Here is a 23,084-nt window from a genome sequence, read left to right on the forward strand (position 1 = left end):
TGAGCTGAGATCCGGCTACTGTGCTCCAGCCTGGGCGACACAGCGAGACTCGGTCTCAAAAAAATAAATAAATAAATAAAATTAAATTAAAAATAACAAGATACCAACTTATCCAGTAATTGCTAGGAAATGACTGACACTGTCACTGACCCACCTTACTTCATTTTTAGAGATATTTACATGGAAAAATGCATCAGTTCTCTTGGCTTCAGACATGGAACGTTAGCAGAGTAAAAGGCAGATAATTGTAGGCCAGACTGTTGAGGAACTATCCATACCTGTACTCTTATTTTACAGAACTTCTATAAGACTGAACTGAACAAGGAGGAGATGTATATACGCTACATTCACAAACTCTATGATCTGCATCTCAAAGCACAGAACTTTACAGGTAATTCTGTCTTTTGGCTTAGATTGGGGAAGGGGCTGGTGTATTAAGCATGATCATTCCTACGCTTTTCATAATTTGAGTGGAAGACTCAAGCATTTCTACTTTAAAATTAAAATTTATTTTTAGTTGAATATTTCTGCAGATTCTATATATATCATATACATGATACATATAGGCACACATGTAGGTTGTTTGACTATATCTCTGCATACTTTTTCAGAGGTTGCTCTTGGGATTACAAAATACATACATAACTTCTTACAGTCTGCTTATAGTTAAGATTTTACCACTTCAAGTTTGTATTAGTCTGTTTTCACACTGCTGATAAAGACATACCTGAGACTGGGTAATTTATAAAGAAAAAGAGGTTTAATGGACTTACAGTTCCACGTGGCTGGGGAGGCCTCACAATCATGGTGGAAGGCAAAAGGCACATCTTACATGGCAGCAGACAAGAGAGAGTTTGTGTAGGGTAACTCCCCCTTATAAAACCATCAGATCTTGTGAGACTTATTCACTATTATGAGAGCAGCATGGGAAAGACCATCCCCCATGATTCAATTACCTCCCACCTGCTCCCTCCCATGACACATGGGAATTGTGGGAGCTACAATTGAAGATGAGATTTGGGTGGGAACACAGCCAAACCATATCAAAGTTAAATATGAGAATTTTACAACTATGTAGGTCTCATTATCCTCCCCACTGTATGTTGTAGTTGTCATATGTATTACATCTACATACATTGAAAGTCCCATCAAATGATGTCATAATTTTTGCCTTTCAATAGTCATACCTATTTTAACAAATTTAAGAGGATAAAAATACTTTATTCTATTTACTCAGATGTTTGCCATTTCTGTTCTTCTTTCTGCATTCATGAAGTTCCCAGGTTCCTTCTGTTATTATAATTTTTTGTTGAGCCTGAAGAGCTTGTTTTAGTATTTCTTTTAAAGCAGATGCAGTGGTGAAGAATCTTCTTAGTTTTCCTTCATCTAAGAATGTCTTTATTTCATCTTCATCCCTGAAGGATATGTTTGCTGGATACAGTATTGTAGGTGAACAGTTCTTTTGTTTCAGTACTTTAAAAATATAATTCCACTGTGTTCTGGCCTTAATGGTGTCTAACGAGAAATATGCAGTCATTTAAATTACTCACCTACGAGGCCGGACCTGGTGGCTCACGCCTGTAATCCCATCACTTTGGGTGGCCAAGGCAGGTGGATCGCTTGAGCCCAGGAGTTATGGACCAGCCTGGAAAATGTGGCGAAAACCCCTGTCTCCACCAAAAATACAAAAAATTAGCCAGGCATGGTGGTATACATCTGTAGTCCCAGCTATTCAGGAGGCTGAGGTGGATCACTTGAGCCTGGGAGGCAGAGGCTGCAGTGAGCCAAAATCGCACCACTGCACTCCACCCTGGATGACAGAGCCAGACCCTGTCTCAAAAAATAATAAAAATAAATTACTCACCTACCTGAAATTTGTAACTTTTTTTGGTTATCTTCAGGACTTTATCTTTGGTTTTCAGTGGTTTGATTATTGTATGTATGGGCATGGTTTTCCTGTTTAGTTTAACTTGTTTGGGTTTGCTGAGTTTCTTGGATCTGTACATTTATTTCCTTTACCAAATTCGGGAAGTTCCCAAGTGTTATATCCTTAAATATATTTCTCTACCAGTTCTTCTCCTCATTTTGAGGACTGTAATGGCATTAATGTTGGGCCTTTTGATATTGTTCCATAGGTTCCTGGAACTCTGTTCATTTTTGTTCAACTTTTCTTCTTCCTTTTTTTTCAGATCACTAATGTCTATTGATTTAAGTCCACTGATTTTCTTCTGTCACTTCATTCAGCTATTGAGCCTTTCCAGTGAAATGTTTATTTTTGTTATTGCATTATTCAGTTCTAAAATTTCCATGTAGTTATTTTCTTTTTACAACTTCAATTTCTTTGCAAAGAATGTCTATCTTTTTATTTATTCAAAAATGTTCACCTTTACTTCGTGGAGCATGGTTATAATAACTACCTCATAGTCTTTGGCTATAATTCTAACATCTGCATCTAGTTGGGGTTGGCATCTTTTCATTGCTTTTGCCCTTTGAGAGTTGTTTAGTTTTTTAAAAGTCAGATAATTTTGGATTATATTCTAGACCTTTTGAATATTATGCTCTAGGACTCTGGATTCTGTTAAAATCTTTAGGAAGACATTAACTTTTTAAATTTTAACAGATAGAAGTCCTTGTTATATTGATCCATTGGTTTGTTCTACACTTGTGCACCTTGGAGATGAGTCTGACTTCATATACAGAATTTAGCATCCCTTTCTTGAGCTCCCTCCCCTCTGTGATCCTCCCCATTCTTCCTGTCTCCCAAGAACTTCCTTTCCTAGTACTCTGGCTATATAGCCAAGGCTTGATCCTCTTCATGCCGTGATGCTCTCTCTGCAATTGGTCTCTCTGTGGGCAAAGCAGTGAAAGAAAAGAGCTCATAGAAGGCACTACTGCCACTGCCACTGCACTCACTGCCACCCCTGCATTGTGTAGCTTTGTTTCTGAAACTCAGAGTGAGGCCAGAAATTTCTACAGAGCTTCACCCCACAGGGGACCTTCTACCCGGTACTCCGACTAAAGGAACTTTTCTTGGAGCTTTTTCTGTCTGTTCCCATTTGCAGTTCCAGGAAACAGGAAAGTCTAAGCCAGGAGATATGGAAGGCGAAAAATAAAAACAGAATTAACTATGGTATGTCATTCTTTGAGTATTAGTTTTTTCCTCAGTCCACCTGCTCTTACTTACTTTTCAGAGTCCTCCAATAGTTGTGTTATATAGTCTCTCCAGGCTGTTTAGTTGTAATCAGTGGGAGAGAGAGGATGTACTCCATCTTAAGCAGAACCCTTTAATTAGATTTGGGAACTACAAATCTTGGTCTTTTGCCACACTGTTCTTCCAAGGAACTCCTGAATCATGGCTCCTCCCCCAGCTTTAAAAGAGTAAGGGAATCCTTTCTGAAATGGTACTTGTGTTCCTAGAATTTACACATTCCTCTAGCTGAGGTTCCACTGTCTCAATTAGTAACATCACTGTTTACTCAGTCAGAAGACCCTGGTGTATCTTTGACTTTTCTAGCCTCCCTCAAATAATCATTCATGAAGTTCTATTAATTCTGTTTCCTAGAAATCTCTCAAAACCATTTCCTTTTCACTATTCCCATCTTCACTGCCTCAGTTAGACCTTCATCATTTCTCACCTGACTGCCTCTGGACTATCACCAGTTACTCTTTGGGACAGGAGTCAGCAAACTACAACCTACAGGCTAGCTACCTTATTTTGTAAGGGAAGTTTTATAACAGCTCACCCATGCCCACTTGTTTATGTACTGTCTGTTTCTGCTTTTGCACCACAGTGGCAGAACTGAGTAGTGGAGATAAAGACCACAGCCTAAATTATTTACTGTCTGGCCCTTTAAGAAAAAGTTTGCCAACTCCTTCCCTAGACAGCACTCTCTTGTCAGTGTATGTGTTCTACAAAATAAACTACAAATTCTTTATTCAAGGTCTGTTGTAATTGAACCAACGCCTGTCTATTCAGCCTCATCTTACCACTTGTACCACATACCCTCCTTTCATCCTTCAGGATCAGCTCCTTCGCCTTCTTTTCCATGCAGCCATCCCCCTCCTGAAGTTCTTTTTCTTCTCTTTCTCTCACCATCTCCATGCCCCACAATCCTCCCGTAGGCTGAGTGATTTTTCCCATCTCTTTTTTCCCATTGCATTTTTTCCAGATTTGTTTTGTTTTGTTTTGTTTTTGAGACAGAGTCTCATTCTGTCGCCCAGGCTGGAGTAGAGTGGTGTGATCTCGGCTCACTGCCACTTTCGCCTCCTAGGTTCAAGCGATTCTCCTGCCTCAGACTCCTGAGCAGCTGAGATTACAGGTGCCTGCCACCGTGCCTGGCTAAAGTTTTTTGTATTTTTAGTAGAGACATGTTGGCCAGGCTGATCTCAAACTCCTGGCCTCAGGTGATGCACCTGCCTCAGCCTCCGAAAGTGCTGGGATTATAGGTGTGAGCTACCATGCCCGGCCCCAGATTTCTATTAAAGTACATATCAAACTGTTTTTTTTAAATTAATAATTGCATATTATGTGATTATATATTATATATTGTGTATGTACATGCATGCATGTATATATGGATAATCTTCAGTTAAAGGGTCCTTTGAGTACAGTAATGATGTTTTCTTTTCTTTTTTTGAGACAGGGTTTGACTCTGTTGCCCAGGCTGGAATGTAGTGGCACGATCTCGGCTCTCTGCAGCCTCTGCCTCCCAAGCCCAAGCAATCCTCCCACCTCAGCCTCCCAAGTAGTTGGGACCACAGGCACATGCCACTACAGCCAGCTAATTTTTTTTTTTTTTTTGGTAGAGACAGGGTTTTGTCATATTGCCCAGGCTAGTCTCGAACTCCTGAGCTCAGAAGATCCACACGCTTTGGCCTCCCAAAGTCCTGGGATTACAGGTGTGAGCCACCGCACCTAGCCCACAGTGATGTTTTTCTTACTTTAGTCTTCTCAGTTCTTAGAATAGTGCCTAGCAATGTGAGATTTAAATAAATGCATCACAAATTAATGTACCCTTTAATTATTAAATATTAACACCTGATTAGCAGATTTTCTTTCTCAATATTGGTAATTCTCAATTCAAAAAGAAAAAAAAGAAGTAAACTTTTAAAAAATTTTAAAGTTCATAAAAAAAACGCAGAAGGGAAGTAAGGATAAGCTACTCCAGATATATAATAGATATATTTTGATTCTCTGAAATAAAGTCCAAATTTGTCTGATTATATTTCAAAAACGGGTAAATCCCATTTGTTTACTCAACTTGCAGTCTTTATGTTCCCCAAAGTCATAAGAAATCAGTTCTTTTCCCATGTAACATTTTATTCTTCTCTCTTATATCTTCATTTCTGTACTTGGAGACAGTGAAATTGATGGGGAACTTTTCTGTCTTTCTAGGATTCTGTTTAAGTGACTTAACCCTTTTCCAGCCTTTTGTGACAGCATCCTCCATTCCTAATTCATCTCTATTCTTCTCTCTCTCTTTTTTTTTTTTTTTTTTGCATATTGGTGTCCTTGTAATACACTTCTCAAAATGGTAGAATGGGATTAATAAAAATTTACTACTGCTTCCTCTAGACACATTTTTTTCCTCAGATACATGTTGTCATTTTCCCAAATCAAATTCTGAAACAGGTGTAATTTGTCTTCACATCTTTTCCATGCCATCGCTCAGTCATTTGTCAGTTTCTTTTATTTCTTTTTTTTTTTTTTTTTTGAGACGGAGTCTCGCTCTGTCACCCAGGCTGGAGTGCAGTGGCCGGATCTCAGCTCACTGCAAGCTCCGCCTCCCGGGTTTACACCATTCTCCTGCCTCAGCCTCCCGAGTAGCTGGGACTACAGGCGCCCGCCACCTCGCCCGGCTAATTTTTTGTATTTTTTAGTAGAGACAGGGTTTCACCATGTTAGCCAGGATGGTCTCGATCTCCTGACCTCGTGATCCGCCCGTCTCGGCCTCCCAAAGTGCTGGGATTACAGGCTTGAGCCACCGCGCCCGGCCATCCATTTGTCAGTTTCATCTGATTGCCTGCTAATGCCTTCTTTTCCCAGGCTTTCCCAGGGCACCTCACCCACACCTGGCATTCCACCCATCCCAGGACCTTACAAGGGCAAGCTGATTGGGAAAACATTTGGGGACTGGAGACCTTCATTGCTGTTTTTGATTTGGGGGGGGGATTGTTTTGGTTTTTGAGACAGAGTTTCACTCTTGTTGCCCAGGCTGGAGTGCAATAGCGCAATCTCAGCTCACTGCAGCCTCCACCTCCTGGGTTCAAGTGATTCTCCTGCCTCAGCCTCCCGAGTAGCTGGGATTACAGGCGCCCACCACCATCCTAGCTAACTTTTTGTATTTTTAGTAGAGACAGGGTTTCACTATGTTGGCCAGGCTGGTCTCAAACTCCTGACCTCAGGTGATCCACCTGCCTCGGCCTCCCAAAATGCTGGGATTACAGGTGTGAACCACTGTGCCTGGCCTCTTTTTGTTTTTTAATTCTGCATAACATAAAATTTACCATCTTAACCATTTTTAACTGTACAGTTCAGTGATATTAAGTATAGTCACACTGTCGTGCTACCATTACCACCATCCACCTCCAGAACTTTAACTTTGTTTGAGATGGGGGTCTCACTGTATCACTCAGATTGGTCTTGAACTCACATAATCCTCATGACTCAGCCTCCCAAGCATCTGGGACTACAGGGGTGTGTCACCACACCTAGCTAATTTTAAAACAAATTTTTTTAGAGACGAGGACTCACTGTGTTGCCAAGGCTGATCTTGAACTCTTGGCCTCAGCCTCCTGGGTACCTGAGACTACAGGGGCAGAACTATTCTCATCTTCCCAAACTAAAACTCTGTACCCATTGAACACTAACTCCCCATTCCTCTTACCCCTGGCCACTACTATTCTACTTTCTGTCTCTGTAAATTTGACTTTCATCACCCTTGAAGTCATCACTGCTTGTAGGTAGCTGTGGGAAGGACATCACTCAGTCTTCCTAATCCTTTGAAATGATCAGTTAGTCTCTGGGGTATTTTCTGAGTACTCACATGTTGGCAGATACACAAAAGAAATTTGAGTGACAAAGAAGATAACTCCTGAGCCGGGTCATTGAGAGAAAGTAGGCGTTATTTCTGCTAAAGGGGAAAGAAAGTCTTGCAGGTGCAAGCTGTGAGGCCCTTAGGTGTGAATCAGAGAGGTATGTGAGAGGAAGCACAGCTTGTTTGGATGACAAGAGCAAAGAGTGTGGATGCGAGAACAAAAATACACGTAGAGTTTCCTTAGATACTTAGCATTTATTACAATGATACATGGGGAATTAAACATCAGGAGATCATCTCAGGGATGTCAGAGAAAACTAGATGCCTATTAAAATAACAGCACTCTTCTGAGGATCTGGTTATTATAATTCTTGTGCAATCAGAGCAGTCTTCCATGGCTACCTATGTTATGGTGATTCAGCTCTGTGTCTGCATCCACCAGTTAACTGACACCCTTTTTAGTGGCTGCTTTCTCTGTCCATCTTACATTCAATCCCATAAAGAAAGAGACCAACAAGAGTGCATGCAACAGAAGGCATCCCTGTCCCTGTCGGGCAGCTTTCTTGTGCCCAGCTGCCTCTGGACCACAGTGCATCTTGCTCATTCCTGGAAAGTGGATACTGGAGTCCGGGGGGTCCAACTATGAGGACTGGAGCCTCAGCAGCTACTGAAGCTTCTTAAAAGAGTTGGAGGTGGGCTTTTTCATACCTGTACTACATGGAGAGCCAATGGGAAAATGGGGATAGAGAGACTGGTAAGAACCAGATCATGAGCAACCTTCTCTGTCACTGTAGGAGACCTAAATTTATTGTTTGAGCTACTGAGAGTCATTGACTGGTTTTAACCAGGGAAGCAACATCATCATTTATTTGCATTGAAAGAAGTTCATATTGGTAACTGCAAACTGAGTGGAGGGGGATAAGAGACTGCTGGTGGATTAGGAAAGCTTTCACAATAGTAATTGACCAGGAGATTGTATAAGCTCACCAAATGTAATTGAAGAGAAAAAAGACCAGAGCCTGTGATAGGGGCCCTGGCCCTTCTTATTGCAACTATCTTTTTTACATGCAGATGGCCACATCATAGCATTATAACTTAGCATGTTACTTTAGGGCTTTATGTGTAGTTACCCTAAAGGCAAATAAATGAAGAAAAGGAATTACCATTGTTGATACCATCTGAAAAGCTACCATTATGTCTTTTGAGAAACCTATGAGGTGGAGTTAAATGGACGAATAACCTAAGTATTTGTCCATTTTATTCAATTTAGTAATTGAGTTGGCTATTATGACATTAGAGGAAAAATTATTATAGTCCTTTATCAGTGACAATTCTGGTCCCTATTCTTGATCTATTTGGCTATATTTACAGTTCAGGAAAAGGAGAGACCTGCAGAATGGCAAGTATTCTGTCAAATACACTATCTGCCAACTATACTTAAATTCATAAGTCACCTTTTCCACTTATGTGTATATGGAAAAATCACCCCTTGTTTCTGCAGGAAATTCAACCATGTCAAGCACGTAATGATATCAGTAGTCTTTACAGAAGATTTGTGGGGCCATCTAGGGCAAGGTGGTCATGTCACACAGCCTGCAACAGTTCATTCTCTCACACACACAAATACACCCACACACCGACATACTCCCCCTACTCCTCATCCAGCATTTCCACCCTCTCCAATTCCTACCCTGTTGCTAGATTTTTTTCTTTCTTTTTCTTTTTCTTTTTTTTTTTTTTTTTTTTTTTTTTTTTGTCTTCACTCAGCTTCTCTCTGGCTTCTTTGCCCCTTGTAAATTCTGCCTCCACTCTGATCCCCGCTCCTCACCAGTTTCAATTTTTCAGCCCTTTATTATTCCAAAGAATTTGCCATTTTTTGTTTCCTAAGCCTGCTCTTTGGAAGATGCTCATAGTCCCCAAGGAACTTACTAGTGAACTCTCCCAGCAAACAAAGGCCTGTCTCCCCACATCTTTGAACCAGCAACAGCAAGATATCCTTACACATTTTTATTATGCTGTAGCATACAGACATTTTAGGGAAAACAAAAACAAAAGGCAAAAACAGAAACAGAAATTACAGGGAAACAAAAGATGAAGTACAGATCTCTGAGAAGTCCAAGTCCATCATCCAGGGGAAGTCCTCGTTCATTACCCTACTGCTGTATATATTCTGGACATTTTTCTGCTATATCACGAAGTTTAGAAAATAGTATTTTTTTCCCAGTTTGTCGGAAACTGGCCACATTTGAAGGAATGTGGCTTGGGGTCCTGTCTCAATCATTGCCTTCCCACGTGACTTGCAGAAGCTGCATATACCCTCCTCTTATATGATGAGCTACTGGAATGGTCTGATCGGCCCCTCAGGGAGTTCCTGACCTACCCCATGCAAACAGAATGGCAGCGCAAAGAGCACCTGCACCTCACCATCATCCAGAACTTTGACAGAGGCAAAGTAAGTGGCCCTGCCCCACCCGGGGTCCCTCCTGGGGTGGTGGTGTTGATGTCCCTTTCCCTTTCATTTCTAGTGTATGAATGCCCACCTCCTTGAGCAGAGATCCTCACATTTTAACGTATATTAGAAACACCCAAGAGCTTGTTAAAATGAGGATTCCTAGGCCCCACTCCTAGCCATTCTGATTCGTTTTGATTTTGAATCAGCCATTCTGATTCATGCCTTGTCTGGCACGAGGCTGGGGAATCTGTGATTTTAACAAGGACCCTAGGAGAGTCCAATGTGCGTGACCTTTTCATTACACTTTGATAAACAAGGATTTAGAGATTTTGATCGCCAGTAACATAGTCCATTCCTGGCTGCTTTAGCAAAATACCCTAGACTGGGTAGCTTATAAACAACAGAAATTTATTTCTCACAGTTCTGAAGGCTGAGAAGTTCAAGATCAAGGCCCTGGCAGATACAGTGTCTGGTGAGGGCCATCTTGCTGTGTCTTCACATGGTGAAAGGGACTGGCTAACTCTCTGGGGCCTCTTTTATAAGGGCACTAATGCCAATCATGAGGGCTCCACCCTCATGACCTAATCACTTCCAAAGACCCGATTTCCTAATACCATCCCATGGGGGTTAGGATTTCAACATACGAATTTGTAGGAGACCCAAATGTGCAGACTGTAGCACACAGGTATTATATTCTCTGAAAAACCATTATCACCCTTCACAGTCTCCCGAAATTGGCATGCATTCTGCCCCATTCTACTTTAAGGTAAAATATATGAAACTTAATTTGTTTAAAGAATTTTGTGGCATCCCATCATATACTTAAGAGATGCCTTGGGGTGTTGAAAAAACCTCACTGACCTCATAAAGCAATTCAGTACATCACCTCCCTCCACTTCCTCCCCCTCTTCAAGGGCTTGTAGTCCTCTTTTAAAAAATTCATGTATCTGACCACCATTGTTTATTGGATTTGAACACTTGGGTGCTTTGGTGGTACATGTCTTAGACTCAAATATATCTTCCAGATTGCGAAGGTTAAACAGAAAATTAAAATACAACCAATGGCTGTAATTCTTTTACAAAATATAATTGGGTACACGTAAAAATTTGATGCAAGGAAATTGCTTCTTTCTTTTTTTTTTTTTTTTTTTTTGAGACGGAGTCTCGCTCTGTCACCCAGGCTGGAGTGCAGTGGCCGGATCTCAGCTCACTGCAAGCTCCGCCTCCGAGGTTTACGCCATTCTCCTGCCTCAGCCTCCCGAGTAGCTGGGACTACAAGCGCCCGCCACCTCGCCCGGCTAGTTTTTTGTATTTTTTTTAGTAGAGACGGGGTTTCACCGTGTTAGCCAGGATGGTCTCGATCTCCTGACCTCGTGATCCGCCCGTCTCGGCCTCCCAAAGTGCTGGGATTACAGGCTTGAGCCACCGCGCCCGGCGGAAATTGCTTCTTTCACATCTTCCTTTATTATTTATCTAGCTACACTGACATACCATTACATGAATACCAAAAGAAATGTTTTTGTGCCCTCCTGCTGTAAAGTTTCCACCTGTGGGATAAGGTGGTACAAACTCTCTGGATTCATGTATTGGTCCATCCCCAGGAGTTTGTGCTAGATCAGGGGTTGCAAACTATGGTCCACAGGTCACATGACTCACTGCCTGTTTTTGTGCAGCCCCAAAGCTACAAATCTCTTTTACGTTTTTAAATGTTTGAAAGAAATCAAAGGAATCATAACATTTTGGGACATGTGAAAATGATATGAAATGCATGTTTTATTGGCCCTAAATTCTTATTGGAACACAGCCATGCTTAATTGTGTCTACGACTGCTTTGGTGCTATAACAGCAGAATTGAGTAATTGTGACAAAGACTATATGGTCCTCAAAGACTAAAGTGTTGACTTTCTGGCCCTTTGCAGAAAATGTTTGCTGACACCTATACTAGATCAAAGACTTTTATACATTTCTGCTGAGAGTAACCAGCTGGGTTAGACCTCTCACAATTTGCAAGCACAACTAAGCCAAGCAAGAAATCCAGGGTACCAGTCACAGATAATTGGGCCTTAGGGGTCAGTGGTAATTCTCTCCTCTGCCTGTTTATATCCATCTACTCGGCCATTGTGGAACTGTAGTTATTTCAAGATGATTCTGGAATGACAGCAAAAAATATTGTTCATGCACCAAATATTAATGACTGTTGTAGTAGATTATCGTTTCCAGCATTCAAAGGATTTTTAATAATTTACATTTTAATTACATGGTGTTTTCAAGCTTAAAGTCTCAATGATATGATTAAAGGTATGTTATAAAGATTAAGGAGTGGCCAGGTGCAGTGGATCACACCTGTAATCCCAGCACTTTGGGAGGCCAAGGTGGGCGGGTCATGGGGTCAGGAGATCAAGACCATTCTGGTCAACATGGTGAAACCCCATCTCTACTAAAAATACAAGAATTAGCTGGGTATGGTGGTGCCTGCCTGTAATCCCAGTTACTTAGGAGGCTGAGGCAGGAGAATCGCTTGGACCAGGGAGGCAGAGGTTGCAGTGAGCCGAGTTGAGCAACTCCAGCCTGGTGACAGAGCAAGACTCCGTCTCAAAAAAAAAAAAAAAGATTAAGGAATAAGGCTTGGTGCTCTGAACACACTCATGTTCTGACTTTTGGGTAGAAGTAAGTGGATGTTGTCGGATGGTTCCATTGATCTCATTCATTTGTCCACAGTGTTGGGAGAATGGCATTATCTTGTGCCGGAAGATTGCAGAGCAGTATGAGAGTTACTATGACTACAGAAACCTGAGCAAGATGCGGGTAAGGTGCCTGACTGCATCCTGATCAGGCCATAGCCTCCCTTTGTGATTAGCTTTCCAGTGTGGTTCTATGAAATTAACTCTGTGGTCTTGCAGAAACGTTTTTTAAGATAAGTCCTCTGAAGCATACTTAGCTATTTATACAGAGAAATAGCAAATTGATTTGTGTAATGCTTTTATTTAATATAAAAAAGTGAGCGCTTGATCTGTTTAATACAGCATATATGAAATATACAGTCTAATCCAGGATTAACACTTTTAGTTTATTGTGGAAAATCTCCACCCTGTTTGAAGAGTTTCCACTTACACATGTTTCTGTAACAATATACCATTCTTAGTCCCATAATCTGCAAATCTGTGGGAATGGCTGACCTATTTCTAAATAATTTAGGGCCAAATTCTGTACGCGTCACCTCTCTTTAGCTTCAGCAATGTGTTTTTATTTGCGGGACTTAGATCGAGATTTTAGCACCTAAGAGCTCAAGGAGTTGAGTACTCTGTTTCTCTGAACCAGATGTTTCATACCTGCTTTGCTCTGAGGTTCAGACAAGTCCTCCTTGCCCTCCAAGTCCTTACTCTTGAGCAGCATGAACGTTTGTGTCATCTTGTAATACAGAAGATCCTGCTGAGTGTGTCAGTTCCTCGGGGTTTCTAAAGTAGGATCATCAGTTTTTATACATTAAAAAAAGATTACAATACTGCCTTTTAATTTTGAGGTAGCCATTTAAGAGATAATACCATAAACCTGTAACAGCTCATAAAATCCCTTACACCCCAACAAGGAATTTATTCAACTGGCAGGAACTGACTCTGTCCTTTTGGCACAGTATTTCATGTCAGCAGTTCATCGATACTTCTCCTAACATGAAAACGAAAGAGAAAAACCCTGTTTTAACTTCAGTCCATCATGTTGACTCTGGCAGGCACTGCAGTTTTATATAAAAACATTGATGTTCATCTCTTGGCATCCTGTTCCTGTGACGAGAAGCGAGGTGATGATGTTTACTTGTGAGAGCCCTTGGGTGCCATAGTCACTAAGATTTTTATAAACCCAAAGCATTATACTTCATGCCAACTGCTCTTTGGGGTGCTGTTACTAGAGGGGGGATAGAGGAGGAATCTTCAAGTGTAATATTAGTCTTTCTCTGGAAACCCTGGGAATGATAATGCCATGAATGGGAAACCATAAGCTTTATATGCTTCATAGTTTCAACATTGTCAGGCGCACTTAAGAGCTTTCAACCCAGACAGCACTTTGCACTATGGGTCTCCTTTGGTTTGGTTTGTTGTTTTATCCTTGCCCAACCTGTGCAAGATTGCACCTTCCAAATGTCCTGAATTACCATAGGCAGGTGGAGGCAAACCGACAGGTAAGTACATCTGGCACGAGAATTCTCTAGAAAGGTTTTGCCTCTAATAATTCACGTTAATTTCTACTTAATTGTGAAGAAAATATTTTTCTTGATAGACTACATGCGTAGAAATAATTTTTCTCTTGGGATAACATGTGATAATACACTTGATCCTTTAAAGCAAGGGTAAGCAAACTACAGCCTTTGGGCCTAGCAGAATTAAATAGTTGTGAAGGGACAATATGGCCTGCAAAATGTAAAACAGTCTCTGGACATTTATAGAGGAAATTTGCCAATCCCCAACTTAAAGCATCAAAAAGAAAGTCAGACCTTCTTTTCGGCAAACTCAATTAAAATAAAGTTCTCCTTTATATAAAAGAGAAATCTTATTCTCTAACTTTGATAGAAACGAAAGATGAGATAAAATGCTTAGAACTTTTCTGTGCTTTCTAGATGATGGAAGCCTCTTTGTATGACAAAATTATGGACCAGCAACGTCTTGAACCAGAGTTCTTCAGAGTTGGATTTTATGGAAAAAAATTTCCATTTTTCTTAAGAGTAAGTAATATACTATTTAATTTTGCTTTCATAGTTCTCATATAGATATCCCAATCAAGAAAACTAAGCTGTTAGTGACATTTTATATGACAGGTAGTAATATGCATGAGACTTTCTTTAAACTTTTACTTTGCAGACATTATATTAATCTAGAATGCCTTGTTTTAAATAATTTCTGAGATAGCAATCAACCCCTTCCTAAATTTAGTATATTTTGTGAGCAATCTTTGATAATAATAGTTTCCCTTATATGATACCCACTATTTTAATTCAGTCTGCAATTCCCATCAAGTTAGTATTAGAAAAAAAAATGGCGGGGCACTGCAGGAGGCTGGGAGTTGCAGAGTATCGAAAGCAATGCAGTTTCACATCACGTGAAAACCCTACCTCCAGCACCATATAAAGAGTGTTGTTTGGGCATTTTGATGAATTTGTAAAAAGATAAATGTCACCCAGCAAAGAGACCCAATTTATTGCTAGTATAAACTCCATTTCTACAAAGGGAAAACCTTTAGACATTCTAAGATACCTACAAGATAATAAAATATTCAACTCCATTCTTTTCATTTTTCACATTCTGCCAAGTAGTGTCTTCTAGGCTTGAATATTTATTGGACACTTCAGTATATACACCTTCCTTGTGTAAAAACATTGCTTAAAAGAACAAATGTAATTCCCAAGCAACTAAGGAAACGTATCTGGGATAATTTTAAAATTGAATCAATTTGTTACAACTTTAGTTCTCAATATACAAATATTTTGATGTTTGTTTTTACCTAAATCTTGCCTGTCAGCACATATGACAGGATACTAGGATGGGTGTGCTTGGAGAAGAAGAGAAAGATTTCACTTTATTGTTTGTTTAATAATCATTATCTGCCTTTCAGAATGAAAAAGACAGATAGGTAGATCCCAAAATATCCAATACAGGTTCATTTTAGTATCACATGGAACAAATGTTGTCTTTAGTCAATTGAAATGACCGTGCATTTGGGTGCTACACAGACATAATGTGCAATCTCCTTGTTGCATTAAAACACAGTATAGTGGGCGGTCACAAAGCTGACTCTGCAGGTGGGCCTGCCTAAAAATGGAGGAAATCTTGATTCCTGATCAAAAACGTCAGTAAGTGGGCACAGTGGCACGCTGTAATCCCAAGAACTTGGGAGGCTGAGATAGGAATATCACTTGAACCTGGTTCCAGACCAGTCTGGACAACAGAGCGAGACTCCCAAAAAAATGAAAATTAAAAAATGGCAGAGTCAGAATACATGTTGAATTTAAAAGACTAAGTTTTGGAGGTGTAGCTGGTCCCAAGCTGTTATGAGCAACCCCGCTAAGGACTGCAGATGGCCTGGATCCAGGTTCTGAGTGGAGCGGCACAGTCTAGAGCTGTAGCCGCACAGAGGGCTGGGGATTGCACAGCAGGGTCCAGATGCTTCTCTGCCTCAGTAGGTCATCTCCCTCTGTTGGCACAGACAGACATGACACTGTTGGCAGAGTCACATCTGAAAGATTATAATTAAAAGTATAAAGTTTAAAAAAGCTAGAAGTAGTTTAAGAGTCATAATTTTAGAGAGAGTTTAGCAAATTGGAAAACTGCATTAGCTAATAGAATAAATTTTGTTAAAAAGTCAATTAGAATAAATCAATCTTCTATATCATCCTTCTTTTAAAAATAGCTTTCCTGGGTATAAATGGCATTTGCTTCAAAATGAAAGAGAAGGGTCCCCCTCTATTGGTTTCTAAAGGGCACTACACTCTTCAGAATCCCAGAGCCTGACCTTTTTTCTTAAGGAATCAGATTCTAGTCTGTTCTTGGATTTAAAAGCAAACAAATATCAACATTAAAAACTTCCTTTTGGCCAGGCACAGTAGCTCGCACCTGTAATCCCAGCACTTTGGGAGGCCAAGGCAAGAGAATTGCTTGAGGCCAGAAGTCTTTTGTTGTTTGATCAATTTCCAAGATAATTTTTAGAACTCAAATACATTTATACAATGTTATGATCTAAGTAGGGATTTTTCCCCTCATGGAAAACAGGTTACTTTTGGCTGGGCACAGTAGCTCACGCCTATAATCACAGCACTTTGGGAGGCCAAGGCCAGAGGATCACTTGAGCCCAGGAGTTCAAGACCAGCCTGAACAACATAGTGAGACCGTGTCTCTACTAAAAATAATAAAAAAGCAGTTTGGTGGTATGCGCCTGTAGTTCCAGCTTCTTGGGAGACTGAGGCAGGAGGATTGCTTGAGCTCAGGAGTCAAAGCTTCAGTATGCTGTGATTGAGCCAGTGCACTCCAGCCTGGGTGACAGTGAGACCCTGTCTCCAAAAAAAAAAAAAGAAAAGAAAATGGGTTAAAGAATACTAACATAGAAGTTCTACTTCTATATACATGCTTAAGAAAATTGAAAATACATATTCACACAAATACTTGCACCTGAATCTTCATAGCAGCATTATTCATAATAGCCAACACATAGAAACTGCCCAAATGTCTATTAACTGATGAATGGGTAAACAAAATACAGCATGTCTATGCAATGATACTTAGCAATAAAAAGAAAAGAAATACTTATATGTGCTACAAAATGGATGAACTTTAACAATACTATGTTAAGTAAAAGCTAGTCACAAAAGGCCAGCACATTGTATAATTCTATAACAGGCAAATCCATACAAACAGAAAGTCGTTTTGTGATTGGCTGGGGGAAGGGGAAAATAGGAAGTAACTGCTAATGAGTATAGGGTTTCTTTTTGATAATGATGAAAAGATTCTGAAATTAAATTTTGTTAATGTTTGCACAACTTTATAAATATACTAAAAACCACTGAATTGCACATTTTTAAAAAGTGGATTTTGTTTTATGTGAATTATATCTCAATAAAGCTATGTTTTTCTCAGAAAAAAAAAGAGTACTGATAAGGAAGATGCTTTATTTCTTGGAGTCCCAAATATCAGCCAAAATTTCATTTTATTTTAAAATGGCTTCTTAATAGCATTGAACGCCTGTATTCTTAGAGCAAATGCCCCGATTTTTACAAACTGTTATGTATAAGCATTGTTTTAAAATATATTTCATTTACTAGGATATTTGAATATTTATTTGGGGGCTCCTGTAATAGGCAGAGAGGGATGTATTGTCTTTTATTTTATCAAGCAAATTAATTATCTTTTGAGTAGAATTTTTAAAATACAGCATCAGATATTGTAACTTCTATCTAGAAAGTTTTAAATATAGAATTGTATGGGGTCCACAATTATAGGTAGAGTCTGCCTTAACCTTGTGTTTTTCAAAAGATCATGATTTATTTAGGGGTTTGTGGGGAATCGAGGTAGTTTATCCAGCCCAGTTCCTGCTGCATTTCCTCTGCCTGCCTGCAGCTGCCCTTTCCTTGCGGAAGAACTAAGCCTCTGCCCATGACTTGTTTCTTACTCCCTCACTGTGGCCTGCAGTTCCTCTTTACGGCATTTTACATAAGAACCTCATAGAGCTGGACAACATGGAAAACCCTGGGCCTCAGCTCTCTAGGCCCCAAACTGATCTCCCCTTAACTTGACGATCTCCAAGGCCTGAGATCCCGCAAGCTTTCTTGGTCTTGGTAGCTCCTAGGCATTTTTCCTGCGTACACTAGGCCGTGTTCAGTTTAGAAAGAGCCCAGGGTCTGGACTCAGACCAGAATTTCAATCTAGTACACGTGGACAAAGTATTTCCAGACATTAAGCCGTGGCCAGGCGTGGTGGCTCACGCCTGTAATCCCAGCACTTTGGGAGGCCAAGGCAGGCAGATCACCTGAGGCCAGGTGTTCAAGGCCAGCCTGGCCAACACAGTGAAACCCGATCTCTACTAAAAGTACAAAAATTAGCTGGACATGGTAGTGCACACCTGTCATTCCAGCTACTTGGGAGGCTGAGGCAGAAGAATTGCTTGAAGTTGGGAGATGGAGGTTGCAGTAAGCCGAGATCATACCACTGCACTCCAGCTGGGGCAACAGAGTGAGATTCCATCTCAAAAAAAAAAAAAGACTTTCAGCCCTGGTTCCCCAATTATAAAATGGGGTGGGGTAGGGGACAGTGACTACCTGTCAAGCTTGTATGAGTTGAATGACACGTGCAGTGTGCTTCGTCAATGACTGTGCTCAATTACAACTTCATTACCATTAAAATGTCAGATCCATCATTATCTAATCAGATCATTCAGGTACTTTTGGGAAACCTTCCCATCTTTCCAGCTGTCTTAACCTACCTCAGAAATAACCTTCACCATTCTTCCTGAAGGAGAGCATCATGAATGGCAGAATACTCATACACACACACACACACACACACACACACACACACACACACAAAAAGCAGACAACAAATTTACTTTTCCTCCACGTTGTAAAATTACCCATGTGAATTTCATATGTATTTTAAAAAAATAATCTTTACACATGTGCTCATTAACATTTAGAGGGAATACAAGTGTTTTGTTTTTATACTTTGGTGCTCTGAGAATCCTCTTTGCGCCTCATGCAAGTGAACCAGAAAGAGTGAGGCATTCTATTGGGTCTTATGAAATGCAGTAGAGAGTGAACTCATGATCTTTATCTGCATTTTTAACAATTGGGCAAACTTTTCAGATTGTTCCAACGTATTTTTTGTTAGAGCGTCTTGGTATGAGGCGTGTGGTCAGTTACTGCCAGTGTCATGTTTTTTGACTTTGTCTGTAATCCACTCCGTTATATAGCCCTAATTTCTTTTTTGCTTTCATCTCCAGAATAAGGAGTTTGTGTGTCGAGGGCATGACTACGAGAGGCTGGAAGCCTTCCAACAGAGAATGCTGAACGAGTTCCCCCACGCCATCGCCATGCAGCATGCCAACCAGCCCGATGAGACCATTTTCCAGGCAGAAGCTCAGTGTATCCGCACCTACAAGGGCTGGACTCAGTGAGATTGCACTGGCTCTTAGCTGCAGAGCATTTTCATGCAAGGTTGTTCAGCCACCAGTCCCTTTTCAACAGCCACATCCTTACTGCTCCCTTTTTTCCATCGTCTTAATTTTAGCTTAACTCCTTCTGAATAGAACTTAATTGTTCTATTTATTATGATGATGTCAGTTGAAAGAACTCTCTTGAAAGAATTTTTCCCTTTTAATTAAACCTCTTGAATAGCTCACCCTGCCTTTAAAGCTCCTTTCTAGTGATTTCCTTTAGAATAAATTTCCTTTGACATATCCTGTGGAAACTGCTTAAGTTCAAGAAAATCATAGTATTATGCTTACTGGCACATATTATTTGCCCCTCCCCCGACCCTGATAATTTTTTTCTAGAATGAGGAATGCACAAGAAAGAGCTACTCCAGTATCTTTCAGGGGCTTTTAGCTATGGCATCCTGAACAGCCTTTAATCATTGTTGTATAATTCATACTCTTATTGTCTTAACACAAACAACTGAGCTGAAATTATATAGGTATTAGAGACAAAGGCAGTTCACCCCAGCACTCTTTTCTGAACCCCTCTGCCTTTTCCTGAAACTGATGGTCTTAAAAAACACCTAAAACTTCCACTGACAATTGTGAATACCATCTCAAAGCAGAAACCAAAATGCAAGACATGCAAGAAAGCACATAGGAAAAATATTTTGCTATCTTTCTTTAGATAAGAAGAGAAGGAAGTAAATATACAAGTTAATATGATACCCCTTTAATGTAATTTTTAAAAATATAAACTATAACTAAACACCCTGCATATGAATACAAGATTTGGGAGAGAAGTTATCACAGATGTGGGAAGGCTAGGGACACAGAAAATCACACAGATAGGTGGAAGTCACTGTCAATGTTCTAGTTTCTGTCTTTGGTCATGGTTGCATAGGTATTTACATGTTATTATCAGCAAACAATAAATTTAAATGGCTCATGCACAGACTAAGATATGTCTCATGAACAAGGATTAGGATTATCCTGAGTACCTAAGGCCCAAACCATTCACGTCTACGTACACACACACAGACACACACACACACACACAAATTAGTGATATCTAAATTCAGAGGTCATGAAAATTTTAAGTCATGGAAATTTCAAGCTGATACTTCACCTACCTAGAACTAGTTCAAGACCTGTAGTTTGAGACATGATTTGCTAGAACTGAGTTCTTGGCATCTTCTTGGTAATTTTTTAAATGACTTCAACTGAAATGGAAACAGAAGATTCTTACCCATCCTCTTCTCTCTGCCATGGTTCAGCCCGAGCCAGACTTCCATGGATTGCCAAGTCAGGTTCTCTCCTTGACTCGTTAATCCTAGATTTGCAGATATATGCTGTGACCCCCATTCCGGAGAGCCAGGAAGTCCTGCAGAGAGAGGGCGTTCCGGACAACATCAAAAGTTTCTATAAAGTGAATCACATCTGGAAATTCCGCTATGACCGACCATTTCACAAAGGCACAAAAGATAAAGAGAATGAATTCAAGGTACCATGCAATTCTTATTACATGCTAACTCCTCAGATAGACTGCGAGCCCCTTGGGGTGCAACCCTTGGTAAATATTCACTCAGAATAGTGTCAAGTGACAGAAACAGAAGGGACTATATAAATCATTTAGTCTAGTGGTTCTGCAGCTCCACGTGTATCAGAGTGACATGGAGTGCTCCCTAACCAAGCAGATTTCTGGTGCCCAGCTCAGGAATTCTGAATCAGTTGGTCTGGGAGGAGATCCTAAAATCAGCTTTTTTGGAACAATTCTAATGCTGGTGGTTCTTAGACCAGTCTTTGAGAACTCCTGGCTGAAGTCAGTCCTCTCATTCATTTATGTTGAACCAACTGTGGGAACCTTGGGATGTTTATTTTCACATAAAGTTCAATGAATAAAGAATACATAAGGAGCAGAGAAAAGGAGGTCCTAAAGACAGAGAACAGTTGGGTAGACTGCTGGTACGGTGGGTAAGTTATGTGCCATCTTTTGCTGCTTGTTCTTGGGGGAACAGTGTGTAATCAGAACTTCTCAGGACTCCGAGTAAAAGCAAATCTTGGATTCTTTGCCTGTGTTGAGTTCTCTGCTCTCAGTAGTTCCAACATACCTTCCTACTTCAGCACCCTCTCTGCCAGAAAGGGGCAAGGTTTCTCATAGCCCCACTGCAGAAAAGGGGCAAGATTATTCACTAGATACATTAGAGTCTGCCCCTTTCTTTGCAAACAATGATATAGTGAAACCCCCCCAGTTTATTTCGTACCTAAACGAAGAATGCAAAATTAGCTTATTTTTGTGAGTTAATTGGCTTACCATTTTTCATCACAGATGTTCCCTGCTTAAGCTAGGAAACGTGCTCCTAACATGATTGTCTCATGTTAACTCACTTGGTCAGCTCTGCCTGTGTCTGTTCCCAGTACTCCCGGAAGTATTTCCAGGAATCATTCGCAACCCAGAGGAGATCAGAAGGGGAAGGTTTTGCAGTTATGACAGGATTGAATAAAGAGCAGTCCCTTGTGCCCGGAGATTTAATGGGCTAAATACCAAGGCAAGGAGCCCACTGGAAAACAACAATGGGATAGTACTAACAAGATCCATGCTCATTTTCTTGTTTTTTTCTGGAAACTTACATTTTTCTTTGTGCCTTCCAAAATCAATTAAAGATATAGCCAGTTGATGATACAGTTCTTCTTGCAGTTGCTTTTAGTTAAAACATAGTCAGAAATCCACTGAAATCAGGCAATTGACTTGTTCAAAGTCACCTTCTAGTTACTGGTAGCCCCAGTCCTAGAACTCACATTTTGTGACTCCTTCATTGTTTTTTCCACCATACTACATTTCCTTGTGGTTGTCACTTTAAATCTGTATCAGTAGTGCAGCAATCTCCCTAAAAAGCAATAATAATAAATCTGGCTCCTGATTCCTGTGCTTTATAGCCCTCAGAATCTGGCTCCAAACTGCCCCTCCAGAAGCCTCATCTCCACCACAACCTACTCACCCCTCCTCCCTCTCAGCCTCCGCGACACTCGGCTTCTTTCTTCCTCTCCCGCCAAGCCCTTTCGCAAGCTGCTTCTCCTGCCAGCACTGCTACCCCCACTCTCCTCCTGGCAAACTCCTACTCACTCCTCAGAATGCAGCTCACGCATCGCCCCCTCTGAGAACTGCTGTCCTCCTCCCCCAGGCTGGCGTGTGCGCCTGCATCCCCCTCTGTTGGCCCCCAGAGCCTTGAACATCCCTTTCTCTTCACTCTGAGCTCTTATTCATCTGCTTACCTCCCTGTCAGCACCAGAACACTGCGAGCTCTTGTCACAGGATCTCTGTCCTATTCATCTCAGCACAGCTTGGCTGGCCCAAAGAAACTCTTCCATTTTTTTTGTTGTGGTGGTGGTGGTTTGAGTAAATGGCACTATTTCAGGAATTTTGTAAAGTGTATTATCCTCTTGGGAATATACTTGGTTTAAGTAAGAAAGATGAGGCATAGATACTAAAACCTGGTTGACAAAAAAGAAACCTGTCATCAACAGCAGCTCGTACCAAAAGCGGCATGGTTTCACATGTCCTGGGGTTGCTGGTCCTGGCCAGAAGCAGCCCTGGCTCTAAAATACAGATTTGCCTCTATTAACAGCAGTTCAAACAAGCACAAGAAAATGTGGCACAGTAGATTCAGCAACAGAGGGGGAGTCAGAGGTCCTAGTGGGTAGGCTCTAGTGCTGGCGCTATTGGTAGTATAGCTTTTGAACAAGTCACATTGCTGCTTTAAGACTTAGTGTCTTCAAAATTTTTTTGTTTTTTTTTTTGCTCTGTCACCCAGGCTGGAGTGCGATGGCGTGATCTCAGCTCACTGCAAGCTCTACCTCCCGGGTCACGCCATTCTCCTGCCTCAGCCTCCCGAGTAGCTGGGACTACAGGTGCCCGCCACCACTCCCAG

At 40.8% G+C, this 23,084-nt stretch overlaps 1 protein-coding gene across 6 annotated transcripts in view; it reads left to right on the forward strand.

The window, feature by feature from the left end:
* DOCK4 (dedicator of cytokinesis 4) overlaps window positions 1-23,084 on the forward strand; it is a 475,353-nt gene that overhangs the window by 420,649 nt on the left and 31,620 nt on the right. For all 6 annotated transcript variants that reach the window (XM_050782626.1, XM_050782628.1, XM_050782623.1 and 3 more), the window contains 6 exons: window positions 298-391; window positions 9,341-9,489; window positions 12,208-12,294; window positions 14,099-14,203; window positions 18,964-19,105; window positions 20,493-20,659. In XM_050782626.1, coding sequence (XP_050638583.1) covers window positions 298-391; window positions 9,341-9,489; window positions 12,208-12,294; window positions 14,099-14,203; window positions 18,964-19,105; window positions 20,493-20,659 — 744 coding nt within the window. The remainder of the gene's footprint in view (window positions 1-297; window positions 392-9,340; window positions 9,490-12,207; window positions 12,295-14,098; window positions 14,204-18,963; window positions 19,106-20,492; window positions 20,660-23,084) is intronic.

This window comes from Macaca thibetana, chromosome 3 (genome assembly GCF_024542745.1).
Source record: "Macaca thibetana thibetana isolate TM-01 chromosome 3, ASM2454274v1, whole genome shotgun sequence".
Taxonomy (NCBI): domain Eukaryota; kingdom Metazoa; phylum Chordata; class Mammalia; order Primates; family Cercopithecidae; genus Macaca; species Macaca thibetana.